Source organism: Cupressus sempervirens, chromosome 6, assembly GCF_028749045.1.
Source record: "Cupressus sempervirens isolate cs-2001-9-10 chromosome 6, ASM2874904v1, whole genome shotgun sequence".
NCBI classification, from domain to species: Eukaryota; Viridiplantae; Streptophyta; class Pinopsida; order Cupressales; family Cupressaceae; genus Cupressus; species Cupressus sempervirens.
In genome coordinates, this window is record NC_143123.1 from 184,573,731 (window position 1) to 184,594,451 (window position 20,721).

Sequence of the window (20,721 nt, forward strand, 5' to 3'; positions counted from 1 at the left end):
TAGTTGGTATGAAGCTGCATTTAATTTAAAAGCATTTGATTATTTAGAAAAGAAAATCTGCTGTTAACAAAGCCAAGCACAGAGTGGATTTATGGTATAAATGTTTTTACAGATGTTGAAGGTTCATGGGCTTCACTCTGTTGCATTTTTGTGTTTATTATTTAGAAGCCAGCTAGAAGCATACAAGCCTTGAGAGCTTAATGGTCTCTCTCTGTCTCTTTCTTTCTTTCTCATTCTAGCACGAATGACTGCTGTTAAAGTTGATCAAAAGTGTTAGATGAAATCACTTAAAAAATTGATACTTAAATTGCTAGAGCATCAATGTTTATGTCGACAGTAATTATAGCATGCTATTATTCTAATTTAACCAGGGCCAGATATTTGCTGTGGGCTTAATTGATAAAAAGATGTCACATGCACTATTTGTGTGACCCCGTTGTCTGGATTGCTCCCTCTAGAAAGTGTATGATATGCAATAAGTATTTAATTTGCCAATGGTGGGATGCAGATGTTAGTATTGTCTTTGTCATAATGGTAACATGGTAAATGATAATATTGATTTACTGAAATGATGATAGAATGTTGAACTTGATATATTAAATAAAGTAGAGGATGTATGTTTGACATATCGTCTTTGTGACATCTAGGCGAATGCATCTTAAGAACATGACCTTTATTCTTGTTATGAACTTTGGTAATGGCAGCCCAACATTGGTAGGTCTGGTAATTACTTAGAGTGGCTCAAAGCATTTTGTCTTTAATTATTTCTTTTTACATTCTATGCATAAAACAGATTGAGATCTTGTGTTGGTAGTTTTCTTTTAGCGTGGGTTATAATTTCCTAACGTAACAAAGCTTTAAGTACATTTCTTGCTTTTTCAAGTTAACTGATTATTACTTAATGCCAACCCTCCCTTCCCTGCTCCACAAGAATACAACTACCATATATATGGCAGGAACTATGATGCTTCGCGTCTGTTGTTTATAAGATGAAATAATATTCATTTTGCGGAAAAACCCTAGATTTACTTCATTTTGCATTTTTGGAAAAAATATAGTAACTTGAAAAAACTGGTCAGAGTTGAATGATCTGAAAAAGAAATTTCCCTTTCAGCCATTCTCATAGGTATCCATCTTTCTACTGTTTATGCTTCTCAGACTTTAATTGGTATTTCTGTGGGTGTTTGCCAAGATCTTGGGGTTTTGTGTCTGTTTTTTGCTCTGTTGAGTATAGGGATTTTGACTTTGGCAGGAAAAACAGGTTTCATGGATTTTAGCAATTTTGTGGGGTTTATGCCTTAATTTGAGGCTTTGACCTGTCACATGACATAAAGATCATCAGACATTTCTCTGAGCAGGTTAGCTGAACAGTAAGAAAAATTGAGGACCTGCTGTAGCTTTTATTTTGCCGTCATTTTTCATTATTCCATTTGGGCTTTCTGGCAACCTTGCTATGGATGTGAGTTTAGATCTTTTAAAATAAAACTGTCTCTGCTTCTGGGTGAATATGCTGTTCAGTCTGCTGTTTTTGGTATATCTTTATGCACCCAAAAAACGTGCTCTATCTATACATCTTTTGTCTGTGTAGTTGGGAATTTTAAAACTATTTATAACAGCCGCTCCACCTTTTCATTTGAGATTTCTATGAGGTGGGCAAACCTTATGAAAGACTGTCCATGCTTGTGTATTTGGAATCTTTAAATTTTTGCATGATATTGCACTTTATTATATAAGTTGCTCCTGTAGGCACTTTGAAGCCATCAGATGATGATAGTGAGCTTTTCCTATAAAATGAACTCTGAAGCTAATAAATATATTAGATGATATCTCCCTTCTTGTTATTTGGAAATGATTGTTGTGAAAATCCTTTACCCAGAAATGTTGTGAATACATTTCTTTGAACAAGCTTGAGATTTATTCTTTTCTGAACCAGTCTCATTTCTTTGACAGTGGGTCTGTCTTCAATGTATGCGTTTTTCCATTTTGCAGCTTATTCAAAGTCTGATGTTTAATTAATGTATTTCGTTATCCTTAACCACAGCTCCCGACACTCATTGAACAGTAATAGACTTTGGCGATAGATATCATCTTTACACCTTTTCTTTCGTTGAAACACCTTGAAACATTTTTCTTTCATTGAAACGCAATCACTATCACTTGCACAAGCTTCTCACTTTTACATCACTGAACATCACTTAAAGAGTTACTTGCTTTTGCTATCCCACTTTCTCATATCACAACATTGATCATGCTTATACTAAGCAATGTGTGTATATGCTCTCTAAGACCTTATACTTGCTAGTGAAGCTTTTTGACATCAATGACAATTCTTCCTTAAATCTCCCACTTCGTCATTGATGGCAATACTCTTTAATTTCTTCTGGCTATTTCCTTTATTTATATCTCCCCCTTTGACATCAGTGGGAAAGGGAGGGCTATTAGGCTTCTGTCTAAACCTGTCATCAAATGCTCCCCCTATGAATGTTCTCTTGTACTAATGTTAAAAAATCATCCAAGCTCTAGTACTGTCATTACTGCATCTACTTATTTGAAGATTCCACTTTCAAACTTTGACATCGATGTAATCATCTTTGTAATCAACTTATCTTACTCTTTTCCTCAAGGGTTTAATGAAATCTCTCGTCTGTACCTCCCCCTGAGTTTACCCCTTGAGTTTACGCATCTTGTCTTAAACTAGGAGGTATTTGAATTGCAAGTTGCACTTGCAATGGTTTCTTCTTTTCCTTTAGTTATCTTCTTTCTCCAACTTTTATAGTTTTCACTTTATGATCATCTTTGGCTTCCCATCTTTTACCATCTCTATCAAGTCTGCAATGTTTTGCCATATGCCCATAGTTATTGCATTTATAACATACAATGTTACAGTTCAAATATGAATCATAATTTCGGCTTCTCCATCCAAGAGGATTTCTATTTGAGTTCCGCATTCTCTAGCCTTGTGACCAAAATAGTTGCATAAATAGCAATTTCCATTAAAGCTAGGTTCATATCTTTGTTTCCCGTAATCCTTTTTAAGTTCAGATCCTTTAAATTTCGTGAATTAATCTTCCATATTCCCTTCCTTGACAAAGCCCTTGAATTTATGATCATTATTTTCTTACTTCTCCTTCATAACCTACTCCTGTCTTTGCTCATGAATGATCTTTGACTATCGATTATGTCAGCTAGAATTTCAGAGCTCTTTTCAAATTTGAGACTGTTATGTAGTTTAACGTTACTCTCCTCTAGGTCCTTTCTCAAATTTTCAATTTCTTGTCTCAATTTGGTACACTCCTCGTCATCATTCTCAACTTGTTTGGATTCTTCTAGTTGAGTCTTTAATTCTTTAATTTATGTCTTGTACCTAGTGACTTTCTCTTTCAATTTTTTATTCTATTTGTTTGCATAATGCAACTCTTCCATGGCATCTGCATCTTCTTCCGCACTAGATGACTAATCATTTTCTTCTTCTTCATTACATGTCTCATCAACATCTTCATCCCTGCTGCATACCTCATCAACATCTTCTTCTTCTCCTTGCTCGCTGGCCATGGCCAAAAAGAGTATCTCATCCTCTACAACATCACTTTGGCATTCATCGTTGCTATCTTCTGATGAGCTGCTTTCTTTCTTCGTGTATAGACTCTTTTTGTGTTTGTGAAACTTCTTATGATTGTGATTAGCATGCTTTTTTTTCTCTGTGTATTTTTCCGCTTCATCATTACTAGAGTTGCTTATGTTTAGAGGGCATTTTGATGATGTCCTAGTTTTCTACATTTGAAACGCTTGAATTTTTTCTTTGTTCTCTCCATTACTCTTCTTCAGCTTTCTTTTGAAGTAAGCATCTGATTCGTCTGATTCACTATTTGAGCTTTCACTTGAAATTTTCTTTTTGTGTTTAGCCTTTTTAAACGCCTTGAATGCTATTTACTTCTTTGATTCGTTTCCTCCAACTTTCATTTCATAACCAGTAAGGATCCCATGTAGTTCATCTTTTGTCAATGTGTTTAAATCTGTTCTATCTTCGATTGCAGATACCTTAGAATTAAATTTCATTGGTAATGATCTTAAAATCTTTTCAACAAGAAGCTGTTCCTTCACTTCTTCACCAAGGGCTTTCATTGAGTTGACAACTTCATCTATACAATCAAGAAAAGCAGCAACAAGTTCATCCTCCTTCATTTTGAGGTTTTCAAATATGCTGTGATGGGTTTGTACTTTGTAGCTTCGCTTTCTTTACATTATCAGCTCCTTCATAAACATTTTTCAACTTGTCACAAATGTCCTTGGTGGATTTATAGTGGATAACTTCTGCAAATTCTGAGTCGGCAAAGATTGCATAGAATTGCATGTTTTGCTTTAGCATTATTTTAACATTTTCTTTTTTCGGCTGTATTCATTGGTCGGTTTTGCGATGGTGTGTAACCATCTAAGATTGATTGCTAAACATAGAATCCAATAGCAGTTAGACAAGTTTCCATTTTTATACTCCAGTATGCATAATTCACCCCATCAAAAATTAGTGTCTTTAGATCTAACTTCAAGTGGTTAGGCTTTAAAGAAAAGGACGGGCTCTAATACCAATTGAAGAGGACACAACCATACTGAGAGGGGGGAGGGTGGTGAATTAGTATAATATCGATTTTGCCAATTTAAAACTTTCTATCCAAACAATTACTTTAATAACTTAAAATAATGAAATTAACAATTATGCACTTGAACACAATAACACAAGGTTTTATGTAGAAACCCAATGTGGAAAAACCACAGCAAATAATTGCTTTTGATATATAAATTTGATCTTTTACAATGATTTGTAGGCTTTGACCTACTAGAGGCTCCAACCCTTATGTTTATGAGCACCTACTCATTGGAAGCTCCAACTTCCACACTTCGCAGGCACCGATCTACCGGAAACACCAACCCCCATTGCTGTCTTTGTGAGCACCAACCCACTGCACACAAATTGTTTTCCACCTTGATAATGTTGCTACATAAACTGATGATGGATACTTGTATTTTAACATTCTTCTTCAATCTGATATTTTTGTCTGTATTGACCTTTTCTTTAAATGTGGAGTACATACACCCTTCTCTTTTCTGAATTTTCTTTTACCTCAAGGCTGCCACCAATATTTTATATTTCTTTAAATATATTTGACTTATCTATAGATTAGAGTTATATTCCAATAGTTTTTCTTCCCACGCTTTCTTTTACTAGATCTACTCACACATTTTTCTTTTCAATATTCTTTAAAATATTTTCCTCTTCTTCTTACTTTTACTTCTTCACTTATTTCTCACCATTACTTTTGCGCCAATGAAAGTCTTCTTATTTATATTAACAAATATGAAAAAATGTGACCTTTAAAAAATCAAAAGTTATGTCTCCTCCTTTTTGACAAAATTAAATAATATTTGCTCGCTGCACTTTATACTCTATCTTAAATTAAAATTTTTTATGGCATGAAAACATAACTTTATAGTCCAATATTGTCGTCACAGTCTTTATTTCATGTTCGATGGCACTTATGACTTGGCCAACTTGATGTGGCTATGCAGACAGACCTTTTCTAGAACACTGATATTATTTGCCGTAAAACTTCAATGGACTCACTGATGCTATGTAATCCTTCTATATTTCTCTAACAGTCTGTAACCATTGCTATTTTGATCTTTTCTTGTATTTCTTAATATCTCTAGAAACATGAGAATCTGTCCCTGAAGACTTCTGATGATCTCCGAAAAAGACATCATTCACAACCTCAAAGGGAGAGGTTATTTGCATATAATGGTTGGTATCAAATTTCTACTTTGTTCAATGATTATAATTACTGTGCTCAGCATATTGAAACCATTTCATAGTAGCTGTTGACTCTACATATTTCTTCCAACTTTCTTGCACATGTGACTAGTTCTCATTTGGAGGTAAGTGATTTATCTCTGCCAACAAATATTCAAACATCGAACATGTCTGTACAATTAACTACATCTCAATGTTATGATGTCTAATGACTTCCATGACTTCATTCAACGCCGCTTCTTTTTGGTAAGTTTGGTTGTTGTTCCACGTATTGATGTTCGCTTTGCTGTATTTGGGATTTTGACTTTAGCTGAGATTCTGAAACATTCAAACACTGCCAGTGGTGCTTTCTGAATATATTATGGATGCTTAGTCGCTATCTTCAACTTCATATTATTGCCGCAGTAAATAAAACTGTTTGTGATAGCTGTATGATATGTTTCCAAGGCTGTTGTAACTCATGTATTAACTGCACAAACATAACTGTCACCATTTTATTGTCATGCCTAAAATCTTCGTATGAATATGTACCGCTGCCTGACTTCTTTTTATTTGTAACTTTAAATCCCTGTTTACTCTTTCTATGAAGTCGCTGCATATTGGAGGCTTACGCTGACTGTTTCTATCTATTGTTTATGTGCTATTGCTGAGTCTATTTATCCTGACTGGGCAAGCATCATATGGTGAATGCTGGCTTTTACCTTTATCACAGGAGAAGCTTGATTTCATTATTTCTATGATTGGTATCTCTAAATTCTTAATAAATCGATGCTGACAACTTCATAATTATTTAACCAAATAATTTCAATTCCTTGCTGTGCAGACTTAACTTCCCAAACTCTCATAAGTGGTCAAAGATTGTACTTAATACTTATCACTGGCTTTTGATATCTTTGTTGTATATTTTAGTGTTACTGTTGTTCATGCACGATTGCTACTTAGCATAGCTTTATTGATTGATTGCTTTTATACAATCACTATCGCTTGCACGGGCTTGTCACTATTACATCACTTAACATCATTTAAAGAGTTGCTTTTGCTGTCCCACTCTCTCATTTCAGAGCAATGGTCATGCTTAGATTAAGCAATATGTATTTGCTCTCTAAGACTTTATACTTGCTAGTGAAGCCCTTTGACATCAATGACAATTCTTCCATCAATCTCCCCCTTTGTCATTGATGGCAATACTCTTTCATTTCTTCTGGCTCTTTCTTTTATCTATCTCTCTCCCTTTGACATCAATGGCAAAGGTATGGCTATTAAACTTCCGTCTAAACCTGTCATCAAATTCTCTCCCTATGAAAGTTCTCTCGTACTTTTGTTAAGAAATCATCCATGCTCTAGTACTGTCATCACTGCATCTACTTATTTGAAGGTTCCACTTTCAAACTTTGACATTGATGTAATCATTTTTGTAATCAACTTATCTTACTCTTTTCTTTAAGGGTTTAATGAAATCTCTCATTTGTATCTCCCTCTAAGTTCACACATCTTATCTCAAACTAGGAGGTATGTGAATTGCAAATTGCAATTGCAACGGTTTCTTCTTTTCCTTTAGTTAACTGCTTTCTACAAACTTTTATAGTTTTCACTTTATGATCGTTTTCAGCTTCCCATCTTTTGTCATCTCTATCAAGTCTGCAATGTTTTGCTATATGCCCATATTTATTGCATTTATAACATACAATATTATAGTTCAAATATGAATCATAATTTCTACTTCTCCATCCAAGAGGATTTCTATTTGAGTTCTGCATTCTCTAGCCTTGTGACCAAAATAGTTGCATAAATAGCAATATTCATTAAAGCTATTACGATAATAGATGAAGGTCTATTATTAGTTAATGGTAATCTATTTGTAATCTATTGTAAATATTATAATGTTTCTAATATTTAGTTAGCTGTAGATAACTGTTAGTTTTCTCCTAGCTATAATAGAAAGTTTCTATTCGTTACGATTGTTTCCTAAGGAAACATTGTTCCATTCATTTGTATATATAGACCTCTCGGTCTCTGTTAATAACAAACAAATATTTCCAAGTACTTCGAATATGGTATCCGAGCCAATACTTCAATTTTTAAAATAATTTCTTTCGAATTTTATTTTGATTATTTTAATGTCATCTAGGGTTTCCGTTGTGAAATTCCTCTATTCACACTTGAGTCTTAGCAAGGGTTTGGGGATTTGTCTATTTTCTCCAAGCAAGAGCAAAATTGCGAGCTGGAAATGTCTGGAAATTGTGGCATCACAAAATCGAAGGTTGCTTTTTACATTTGGTCATTTTCTCTTGCCTACAACTGCAAAAAATTGAGCCACAAGTCGTAGGCTGTTGTTTCTTCCCCGTGTTTCAGCTCGAACCGACCTCTTAGCTGCGTATGTTCCTTTGCTTTGAAGCAACTTGCCTTTGTAGCAGCAAATGTTCCACATCGCGTCTGCTTCAAATCTCTGCAAATCGCCATTTTTTTGGCCCAAACTTTGCGATTGGAAGCCATTTTTGATGTTGTCTTTGCATACTCTGGCCTAAACGCCTCTCTTTGCTACAAAAATGACCATCTTTTTTCTTGCAAAACTCTATTTTTTTGCTCCTTTATCTTCCATGGCTGCCGACCTGTTTTTTTTTGCTTGAAACCCTAATTTCTTGACCTTGACTTTTTCTTTTCTAATTCTAGAGTCTTGGTGGGTTTTTCGAGAGCTCAACTAGGTGGTTGTCCATTTTTTCTGGGTGCCTCGATTTCGAGTCAGCTGATCTAAAAATTGACAACATATTCTTTCTAGGTTTTTCAAGCTCTCTTCTATGTCATCTTTAAAGTTTTCTAGGTCTTCCATTCTTTTGCCTTGAAGAGCGTGCCTTCATAGATGGTCATGCTTTTTCATTGAAAAACTTGCTATGGCATCTTTGACAAATATTTTGCTCGAGAGCAACTCAAAATTCAATGTTCAAAATTATGGCACTTGGAAGTAGCAGATCATAACAATTTTTTAATATAGGAATACTGATCACATTGATCCGGGTGTTACATGGCATCCAACTGCCCTTGGTACTGATCAGGATTCATGGGATTTGAATATAGCTTCCGACTGCCCTTGGCACTAATAAGGATTCATGGGATCTGAATATAGCTTCTGACTGCCCTTGGCTCTGATTAGGATTCATGGGATTTGAAGACAACGTTGGACTGCCCTTGGCACTGATTAGGATTCATGGGATTTGAATAATTGAGAGTTGGTGGTGCTTCTCAAATTATTTGTAGTTGATGATTAACTCTCTCAAATTCCATCTGGTAAGACAACTGCCGAGATATGGGCACATCTCAAAGGTCTTCACGAGACTTTTGACATAAGTAGAGCCTTCTTCTTGAAGAACACTTTGTTTTCTATTATCATGGATGAGTGAATCTCGCTCTAGGCTCACCTGAATAGGATTTAGGAAATCAGTGATCAGTTGCTTGCCATTGGTTTCAAGATGGAGGAAGAAGACATTTTGGTTATCACTCTGAAGTTTACCAAAGTCTTATGAGCGTTTTATTGAGACTCTCAATATCACTTCTTCTGGTGTTGATCTGAAGTTCACTGATCTTTGCACACTTTTGCTTCAACAAGATCAGTGGAGAGAATAGTTCGCTAGCAGTTCCAACTCCACCTCCACAGACTAAATCCTTTAAAAAGGATAAAGGCATGTTTCAACAGTCATCTCAGCAGAAGTCTTTTGCTCTAGCTTCAGATGACTCTCGGAAGAAAAACATTCAATGCAACTATTGCTACAAGTTTGGGCACATGAAGGTTGAATGTTGGAAATGCTTAGCTGCCTAATCTAAGCAATCAGGTTTGCAACCCAAAGCGAATAGTGCAGAGCACACTGAGTAGACAAAATTTGTCTTTTACGCCTTCATTAAAAGACTTGCAAATCATGTGAAGTTGTTTGCTTGGTACATTGATTCAGGTGCCTCTCGTCATGTTACTCACTACAAAGACTGGTTTATTGACTACCAACCTTATTCAGATTTTGTTTTGGTGGTGGAGAAGAGTACACCGTTGTCAGCAAAGACAACATTCAAATTCAGTTTGTTGGGAGGAATCTTATTTTCCTCGATGTGTACTTTGTTCCAGGGATGGAACTAAATCTATTCTCAATTAGTTAGTTATTGTGACATTCTCCACACTTGGATGTCACTTTCAGTTCACATCAGTGTACCATCACTAATCGGGTGATTTAGTCTACTATTGCAGTGGGTCTTGAGGATCATGGTCTTTTCCAACTTATTGGTTTTGGTAATTCTCAGGACTTAGCTATGGTTGCTTGGTGGTCTTCTGTTAGCACACTTTGGCATCAGTGATATGAGCACTTAAATGTGCATTATCTCTCTCAACTTGCTTGGGATGAGCTTGCCCTTGGATTCCCAGAGATTCAGATTCAACAACTTGGAGTTTGTGATGCATGCTAGGTTGGGAAGCAACATCGTACACCTTTCACTAGTGGCGATTCATGGCGAGCTTCTCAGGTGCTTTAGCTTGTTCATGCCGATATCTGCGGCCCTATGGCCACTCCTTTTGTTCTTGGGTCCAAGTATTTTCTATTGTTTGTTGATGATTTTAGTAGAAAAATGTTGGTGTATATTCTTAAAAAGAAATCAGATGCATTTCTAGTATTTCAAAAGTTTAAACCTTTAGTTGAAAAAGAGTTTAGGAAATCTATTATTACTCTTAGGTTAGACAATGGGGGGGGTGTGTTGATTTTGTTCTAATGAATTCTCTAGCTTCTTGGATACTCATGACATCAAATGCTAGTTCACTACACCCCTCACACCACAACAAAACAGTACAAAAGCAGTTAACATTGCAATATATGTTTTGAACCAGTCACCCATAGTGGCAGTCAAAGGTAAAACTCCGGAAGCTTAGAATCGTCACCTAAAGGTTTTTGGCTCGTTTGCTTTTGTTTGGATTCTTGATGCATCATGCAACAAGTTGGATGCCAAGAGTTAGAAACTTATGCTTGCTAGATACAAAAGTCTTTACAAAGCCTATCGCTTGATCGACATTGAGACATTTTGTCTCATCTACAGTCGTGATGTAGTCTTTGATGAGAAACGAGGACCCTTCATGCTTGATTCTCTTGTTCCTGATCCAACAGACCAACCTATGAAGGCTCATTATTTGGGAGTTAGGCTTCCATGAGGTACACCTTGATGGAGCCTTGATTTGAGTCCAATTTTTGTCAAGATTGGGCAAACGTGGAAAGTTGGTTTTGATTGTGGCTGAGGAGACTAGGAAGGGAGGATCGTAATATTATAGCATCAGATCCTAATATAACAGAACCATAAAATTACCAAGAGCAAGACTAGGTCTTCATTGGTAAGATACTAGTATATATTAAGTATTTTAAATCATACCATTTACTGGAGCATGAGGAGAAGACAAGAGTATATGAGAAGTCAAGTTTTGAAGACACTAATTCCTCTTCAATCTTTGGTCTACCTATTGACGTTGCATTTCTATGCCTATCAAGGATTTGATGCCTAGCTATGTCCATTAATAATATTTTGGTGGATTGATTTCCTACATTCTATTTTCACTTGTTCACTTGTTGGAGAAGGTAACTTTCATCAGTGCCAAAAGAAGCTTTTCAAGAAGCTAGTAGATATCAACTACTTGACTGTGGAGAGAAATTTGAGATTTGTATTGTTAGAAGAATGCAAAAACAACACTAAAATACTTCAGATGGGCACAAAGTCAAACCATTTTCAAACTTATTTCACCAGTATATGATCCTCTCTCATTGCTGGTTAATAATATGCAAACCCAGAAATTGTAGAATCCACTCAAGGATATGAGCATGGATGGAATTGAACCATTAGTTGATTCTTGTGTAGAAATTGCAAATATCTATACCAGTGTAAGATTGCTGAGACATGATATTGACATAGTACATACTATAGATTGTCATTGGTGCTCTTTTCAAAGTAAATGAATTGGATGGATCTGTAGAGTTGCTTTGACAAAAGTGAATCCATGACGAACACACAAGTATCGAATCTTATTTTGTTTCCTTTAGAATCAACAAGATAATAATATATGGATGCAGCGATAAAATTATGAATTCACAATAAAAGATGAAGTCATAGCCCAGTGACGTCCTCTGATCATACAACAATAATAATAAACAAATTGAAGATATGGAGCAACAACCCAAACGCCTAGATATGATGGAATGGTATCTGCTGGCAAACACAAAAAATAATAAAGATTCAATTTATTACTAATACAAGAGTATTTATGATGTGTGCATAGAAACAACACATTCAGTGGTTGAAAATCTTGGAAGGAGGAAAGGTCAATTGAACCCGAAAATACTGATGAAACACCGTTGGAATCCCACAAACACCAAAACCATTCAACGACATGAAGATGAGATGGAAGAGTTATCAACGTTTGGAATCAATATAACTAATTTGTGAAGTGCAATGATGAATATGAGGGACATTGGAAAAGGCCAAATATTTATCAGAATATCTATGCAGCATACAGGAGATACCAAAACATCACGGGAGCTGGTTCAATGTATTCGTTTTGAAGAGCAATGTCTACTCTTGACAAGCATGTCGTCCAAAACAAAGTGCTTCATATATGATAGAAGCAAACGATATGAAATGGAAATCACGAAGCCCACCATGGTAATAGGAAAATATATATAGAGAGAACCACACAAAGAGGGAGAACAACAACCCTGTGCGAATATCAAGTTGTTATTATTATCAAATTAATTGACAGCTTGCTAACAGCTTTACATATTAATAAAAGGACAAACAAAGAGATCATATTGTGTTAACAAAAGGACCTAATGGACCGAAGAGGTGCCAATATAATTTGGAGAGTATAATGCTAAAGGGGCATGACTTTTAATTTGAAAAGTCATATATCTTACAAGGAATAAGATATAAATTAAAACTTATTTCATTTTGGAAGAGAGACAATATTCGAGGAACATTCATATTCTACAAAAAATATTTTATATTATTTGTACAGAGGGATAAGGAGCTCAATATGACTTTACAATGTAAATTCAATTATTTTATTTTTATAATAAAATAAAATGTCTTTTATTAATTTTAAAATGATATGGAGATTTAAACTACAGAGGAATTGTCCTATGTAATTATTTTTTGAAATTCTATATACAATTTAAATATCGAATAAGTGGACATGGTCATTTAGCATCTTGAATGTGATCAACACAAATATTGTGAAATATATAGTTGTTTCTGTATTTGTCCATTTTGTCTCCCTACCAGAGGAGTTAAAGTTCAATCTAAATTAATTTAAGATTGCATAATATTTGGTTTGTCACATCTTGATTATTTAATTGTTAGCAGTATAAGTGCGTAGAACATTATAAAGTTGTACGTGAAAATTCACTGAAGTTGACTCTATTGCTCGGATGAGCAGAGGCACTGGTCTTTCTATTACTGAAGTCAGAAAATCTATAACTTCCTTCCTACAAGCATCAGATCCATTATTAAAACCTTATACAATTCATTCAATTCAAACACTCAGCATCTAGTTTTCATTTTAATTGAGCTTGATTGGAGAACTCCAAAGCTTAAATTCGCTTTAGAAAAACTTTGAACCAAGTGATTAGATTCGAGGAGAAGGTCTACTCGCCTAGGTGTGGCGGAGCTTGAATTGCAGGGGAATCGAGAAGTATTCTCGTTTGTTGGCCAGAAGTGATTGCAGAATCCTATTGGAGAAGTGACAGGCACTTGGATTTCCAATCTGCAGTTTTGGGAACCAACACACTTGATGGGAGGGCTCCAGTAGCTCTTGCAGCTCTAGTTATACCAGTGATCCCTATACAGATACCTCCAGCTTCTCGTGTAGGATCACCTAGATTTGTAGATGCTTCCCCTAAGTTTGATCCAGATTCTTTTGATGAGGAACCTGATCACCAAGCATCTCTTGATACTAATGTTGGTTATTCTCCTCTCCAGCCTAAGTGGTGGGCTAAGACAGTTGCTGATCTTCGAGATGATGAGCTCATTGAGGGGAGAGCTGCTTGGAAAAAGAGCAAACCTACAGTGAGTTTGAACTTCAAACATACTCCTAGGCTAAAGGGATTCCAGAGTGGGAACAAACCATGAAATTTGAACACTAGAGCCTGTTGAAGAATAACACCTAGGTCCTTTTTGATCTTCGACTAGGGAAGAAAACCATTGGCAGCAAATGGGTTTATAAAATCAAATAAAAATCTGATGGTACTTTGGATAATTACAAAGCTCGTTTAGTTGCAAAGGGCTTTTCTTAGCGTTAGGGCATTGATTATGAGGAGACTTTTGCTTTGACTACAAAGATGAGCACAATCAAATTAGTCCTAGCCATGACGACACAACTTGCCTGGAATATCCATCAGATGGACATCAAGATTGCTTTTCCTAAATGGCGATATCTACGAAGAGGTCTACATGACACAACCTATTGGTTTCAAGGTTGTCGGAAAAGAACATCAGGTTCTCAGATTAGTGAAAGCTCTCTTTGGCTTGAAGCAGATCCCTCGGGAATGGTACATAAAAATTGATAAGTACCTCAGTGATCAATGCTTCCAGAGGAGTTCTTCAGACTCAAATTTGTACATCAAGACTACTGACAGTGACATCATCCTTGTGGTTATTTATGTGGATGATTTGATCATCACTGGGAGTTTGACATTTTTGATTCAAGGAATCAAATAGAATTTATACTAGTCTTTTAATATGACTAACCTTGGGCTCATGCATTATTGTCTAGGTGTTGAGGTTTGGCAACAGTCTTCTAGTATATTCATCTCTTAGTCCAAATATGCCGGGCTCTGTTAGAAAAAATTCGTATGTAGGATTGCAAGCTTGCATCTACACCCATGGAGAAAGGTTGCAAGTTATTTGCAAAGTCTAATTTTCCTCTTGTTGATGATATTACATATAGACAACTAGTAGGCAGGCTCATCTACCTCTCTGCTACTAGGTTGATATCAGCTTTGGAGTTAGCTATATATCACGCTTTATGACAGCTCTTAAGGTTGACCATCGGATGGCAGCAAAGCATGTGCTTTGTTGTGTGAAGGACACTTTAGATCATGAACTTCTTTACTCTCAAAGTTCTAATCCTAGACTTAGTGGGTTCATAGATTCAAATTGGGTAGGCTCTTGACAATAAAAAGTAAACTTTTGGATATGTGTTCAGTTTGGGATCTGGTGACGTCATATGGACTCATAAGAAGCAACAGGCAGTTTCTCTCTCCTCCATAGAGGCCGAATATAGAGGGACTGTTAAAGCAGGATGTGAAACTGTTTGGCTTCATCAGATGCTTGCAGATATGCAGATGTCACCAACAGGACCGACTACTCTGTTTGTTGATAATGAAGGCATTATCAAGTTAGTGCAAAATCCAGTCTTCCATGAACCAACCAAGCATGTGGATGTTCACTGTCACTACATACACCAACTAGTTGAAGATGGGACCATAGATTTGCAGTATGTTCCTACCACAGATCAGACTGCAGACACTCTCACCAAGCCTCTTGGTCTTGATAAGTTTGTCAAATTCAGAGGACAACTTGGTGTTGTAGACAGATTAACCATTAAGGGAGGGTATTATGATAATAGATAAATGCCTATTATTAGTTAATGGTAATCTATTGTAAATATTAGAATGTTTCGAATATTTAGTTAGTTGTAGATAACTATTAGTTTTCTCCTAGCTAGAATAGAAACTTTCTATTCTTTACGATCGTTTCCTAAGGAAATATCATTCCATTCATTTGTATATATAGACCTCTTGGTCTGTGTTAATAAAAAGCAAATATTTTCTAATCACTTTGTAATAAAAGCTAGGTTCATATCTTTGTTTCTTGTAATCCTTTTCAAGCTTAGATCCTTTAAATTTTGTGAACGAATCTTCCATATTCCTTTCCTTACCAAGCCTTTGAATTTATGATCATTATTTTTTATGTCTCCATAACCTACTCCTACCTTGCTTGTGGATGGTCTTTTATCACTTATGTTGGCTAGAATTTCAGAGCTCTTTTCAAATTTGAGACTGTTATTTAGTTTGATGTTACTCTCCTCTAGGTCCTTTCTCAAATTTACAATTTCTTGTCTCAATTTGGTACACTCCTTGTCATCATTCTCAACTTGTTTGGATTCTTCTAGTTAAGTCTTCAATTCTTTAATTTACGTCTTGTACCTAGTGACTTTCTCTTTCAATTTCTTATTCCATTTGTATGCATAATGTAACTCTTCCATGGCATCTACATCTTCTTCCTCACTAGATGACTAATCATTTTCTCTTCTTCATTACACGTCTCATCAACATCTTCATCCTTGCTTGATACCTCATCAACATCTTCTTCTTCTCCTTGCTCTATAGCCATGGGCAAAAAGAGTATCTCATCCTCTGCAACATCACTTTGGCATTCATCATTGGTATCTTCTGATGACCTGCTTCTTTCTTCATGTATAGACTCTTTTTGTGTTTGTGAAACTTCTTCTTATGATTGTGATTAGCATGCTTCTTTCCTTTTTTCTTTGCGTATTTTTCCTCTTCATCATTACTAGAGTTGCTTATGTTTAGAGGGCATTTTGATGATGTCCTAGTTTTCTACACTTGAAACACTTGAATTTTTCCTTCGTTCTCTCCATTACTCTTCTTCAGCTTTCTTTTGAAGTAAGCATCTGATTCCTTTGATTCACTATTTGAGCTTCCACTTGAAATTTTCTTTTTGTGTTTAGCCTTTTAAACGCCTTGAATGCTATTTACTTATTTGATTCATTCCCTCCAACTTTCATTTCATAAGCAATAAGGATCCCATGTAGTTCATCTTTTGTCAATGTGTCTAAATCTGTCCTATCTTCGATTGTAGATATCTTATAATTAAATTTCGTTGGTAATGATCTTAAAATCTTTTCAACAACAAGCTGTTCCTTCACTTCTTCACCAAGGGCTTTCATTAAGTTGACAATTTCATCTATATGATCAAGAAAAGCTGCAACATTTTCATCCTCCTTCATTTTAAGGCTTTCAAATATGCTTGGATGGGTTTGCAGTTTCACTTTCTTTACGTTATCAACTCCTTCATAAACATTTTTCAACTTGCCCCAAATGTCCTTGGCGGATTTATAGTGGATAACTTTTGCAAATTCTGATTCGGCAAGATTGCATAGAATTGCATGTTTTGCTTTAGCATTATTTTCACATTTTCTCTTTCCAGCTGTATTCATTGGTGGGTTTTGCAACGTTGTGTAACCATCTAACGCTGATTGCCAAACATCGAATCCAATAGCAGTTAGACAAGTTCCCATTTTATACTCCAGTATGCATAATTCACCCCATTAAAAATTGGTGTCTTATTTTGAAAACTTTCGGCTATTTGTGCTCTTTAGATCTACCTTCAAGCGGTTAGGCTTTATAGAAAGAACAGGCTCTGATACCAATTGAAGAGGACACGATTATACTGAGGGGGGGTGGTGAATCATTATAATATCAATTTTGCCAATTTAAAACTTTCTATCCAAACAATTGCTTTAATAACTTCAAATAATGAAATTAACAATTATGCACTTGAACACTAACACAAGGATTTACGTGGAAATAATTGCTTTTGATATATAAATTTGATCTTTTACAATGGTTTGTAGGCTTCGACCTACTAGAGGCTCTAACCCCTATGCTTATGAGCAACGACTCACTGGAAGCTACAACTCCCACACTTCATAGGCACTGACCTACTGGAAACACCAAGCCCCATTGCCGTCTTTGTGAGCACCAACCCACTGCACACAAATTGTTTTCCAGCTTGATAATGTTGCTACGTCAACTGATTATGGATACTTGTATTTCAATAATTCTTCTTCAATCTGATGTTTAAGTTTGTATTGATCTTTTCTTTAAATGCGGAGTACATACACCCTTCTCTTTCCTGAATTTTCTTCTACGTCAAGCCTGCCACCAATAATATATATTTCTTAAAATATATTTCAGACTTATCTATAGATTAGATTTATATTCCAATATTTCCTCTTCACACACTTTCTTTTACTAGATTTGCTCACACATTTTTCTCTTAGTTGCTGATTCGTGACACAAATCCGATTCAGGCACATGAATCGGATTCGTGGATTTGGGAATTTTTTTTGCCAATTACAATTCGTGGAGGATTCGTGCATATATATATAAATATAAAATATATACACACACACACACACATTATATATACTAAAAAAAAGAGAAATATACATAATTCTAAAACTAAATCATTTCATAATATGGATCTATGATTCTAGTATATTTGATAATTGATCTATTTTCATGATTATAAAGAAAATTAACACATTCACATTGAATTACTGAAAGTGAAAGTTTACAACATTCAAAATATAAATCATTAAACTTAAAGTTTGTAACATGATTTACTCATAAAAGAGTCAAGAGTCAAGAGTTAAGACTGAAGTTTTTGATTTAATTATCAAATGGATTTTCAAGAAAATCCACATCAGAGGGGTAATGACGAGTTGCAAGAGCTACATTTGTATTAGTAGAGGAATCCAAAGCACTAGTACTAGAGGGGATTGTGAACTCATAATCCTCCTCCTCATCATCCGCATTAATCAAAGTGGATCTAGCAAGATCCTGGATGGTCATATCTAAATCAAGAGTCTCGGGTGCTACATCCCAAAGCTTTTCGGGCCCCTTCTTGTACTTAGGATTCTTCCGTGACAACAAGCACAAATTGTTGTGAATGAACACAAGGTCATTTTTTTTTGGAGCCAACTGATTGCGTTTGACTAAGTGGATAAAGGAGCAAGTACTCCAATTCCGCTCAGCTGCAGAAGAGTTGGCAACCTAAAGAGAAATTAAAAAAATCAACACAACAGTCAAGATAAATTCAAGGAATTGAGTGTTAACTTTAAGCTTAAGAAATCAACTTTAGGTGCTAAATTTCACAAACTTACTTAGGATAGGACCTTTATGGCAAGAGGTTAGAGGCACATGAAGGTACCACCATTTGATGGCATACATCTTGCTTTGGTCTACTGTAGCAATAGGGTGGAAATTCTCACCTAAGATGAAGGCAACATATTCAGTCCTCACAATTGCCCCAATCTCTGGATCTTGAAATATTTTAACTAGTGCCCTCCTATACCCATTTGCAACCATCTCTAAATGGTGGCACTCTACTTGAAGGCAAAGTACATTTGCACTATAGTACTTGGGGATAACAAAAGACAATTGAACACTATCAAATATCAATAACACAAACATTGGATAACATAAGCACAAGCATTTGATAAACACTACAGTACCTTAGGGATAGAGCATATGCAAGGAGGTGCAAAGGTGTGGTCATCTTGTTCCATCTATGATGAACAATTGCTTCTACCTTGTTGTAAAGGGTGTCCTCAGGATCATTCTCCCTCCTCTGTATGACCTAGGATATGAGATATGAATAATAATTATAATTAGTGATTATGTCAATTTAAACTTTAGAATCTAGACATTTCTCAAATAAACAATTGTTGTAAAAGAGCGTAGAACTTACCATTTTAATTTTTTCCAACATAGTGTCCATGGAATCATAAATATCCATAAGGCATGGCTTATCACTGTTTGCAAAGCGAAACATTGTCATTATTGGATCAGTGACTTCCAACACATAAGTCACAAGACCCCATCAATCCTCATCTAATATCATTCTTCTCACATTTAAGGCCCTTGCTGTATTGTAATTCTTCCAAACACCCCATTGGGGGCTAATGACCATTTGTTTCAATACTTCGTTTACCTTCACAAGTCGTCTCAAGACGATTGTGTGAGAGGCAAAGCGGGTTTCAGCAACCTAAGAACATGTTAAACTCAAGTTAATAATACATTTAAAAATTAAAACATGTTAATGTAAAGTTGTAAACAACAAAAAATAATAATATTATGGAATCCAATAATATATAATTGAATATTAAATATACAAATTTACCTTTAATAATTCTAAGTCCGAGAAACTCCTAAAAATTGCTTGTGACATGTGATTTGTCATAAACATCTGAATCTCTTCAGCATTCTCATATATCTTTTTCACCCAATTTATTTCGGTGCCAATTGATTTCATCACCAAATTGAGGGAGTGGACGATGCATGGTGTCCAAAAGATATGATCATATTTAGACTCTACTATTATCCTTGCAGCCCTACAAACTTTTGCATTATCCGTGACCACTTGGACAACATTACAGAACCCACTAACTCTATGGCATCGATGAGAATGCGTGAAATAAATTCTGAATCTTTCACTTGCCTTTCACAATCAATTGCCTTCAAGAACATTGCCCCCTTAGGGCATGCATCAATAACATTGATCAATGGATGGTTTCTACAATCTTTCCATCCATTTGAAATAATAGATACACCCGATTGAACCCAAGAATCTCTTATTGGTTGAAGTTCAACCTTTAGATCTCCTCTCATAATGTAATATGGTAGTGCACAACTTCTCATAACCAGGTGGTCTGTAACCATGGGGTGCTTCATTCATTGCTTGCACCATCTCCCTAAAATAAGGTGATCGCACAAAATTAAATGAAACACCATTTGCAATTAAACAACATCCAATTTTGTGATTAGTAATGTCTCATTTTAATTTGGAATGCCCTATCTAACGGGCCTCTCTTGCAGGTGAGTGGAGATGGGTCTACATCTTCATCATTTGTAGTTGGCATAGGCAAAAAATGATGTGTTCTTGTGCTTGTTTGATTGGATGGTGGTGCTGGTGTATTTGTTCTTTTGGAAGCACCGCGTTTTGCTTTTGCAACTGCTCTATCAACATCTTCTTGCTCTTTTGCTAATGCTGCTATTGTGCAGCTTGCAATCCCTTGTTATCTTCCACACTATCTTGACATG

General features: G+C 35.6%; 2 protein-coding genes across 3 annotated transcripts in view; one reads left to right on the forward strand and one right to left on the reverse strand.

Moving 5' to 3' along the window:
- LOC149551864 (Ribosomal L28 family) overlaps positions 1-20,721 on the forward strand; it is a 32,897-nt gene that overhangs the window by 5,785 nt on the left and 6,391 nt on the right. The gene's annotated exons all lie outside the window — the stretch shown is intronic.
- On the reverse strand, positions 16,587-17,132 carry LOC149551865 (uncharacterized). Its single transcript, XM_089790143.1, has one exon. The coding sequence runs from the start codon at positions 17,130-17,132 to the stop codon at positions 16,587-16,589; it is 546 nt and encodes a 181-aa protein (XP_089646269.1).

Coding starts and splice junctions, on each gene's coding strand:
- LOC149551865 (XM_089790143.1), bottom strand. CDS start 17,132: ATGGGAACTTGTCTAACTGCTATTGGATTCGATGTTTGGCAATCAGCG.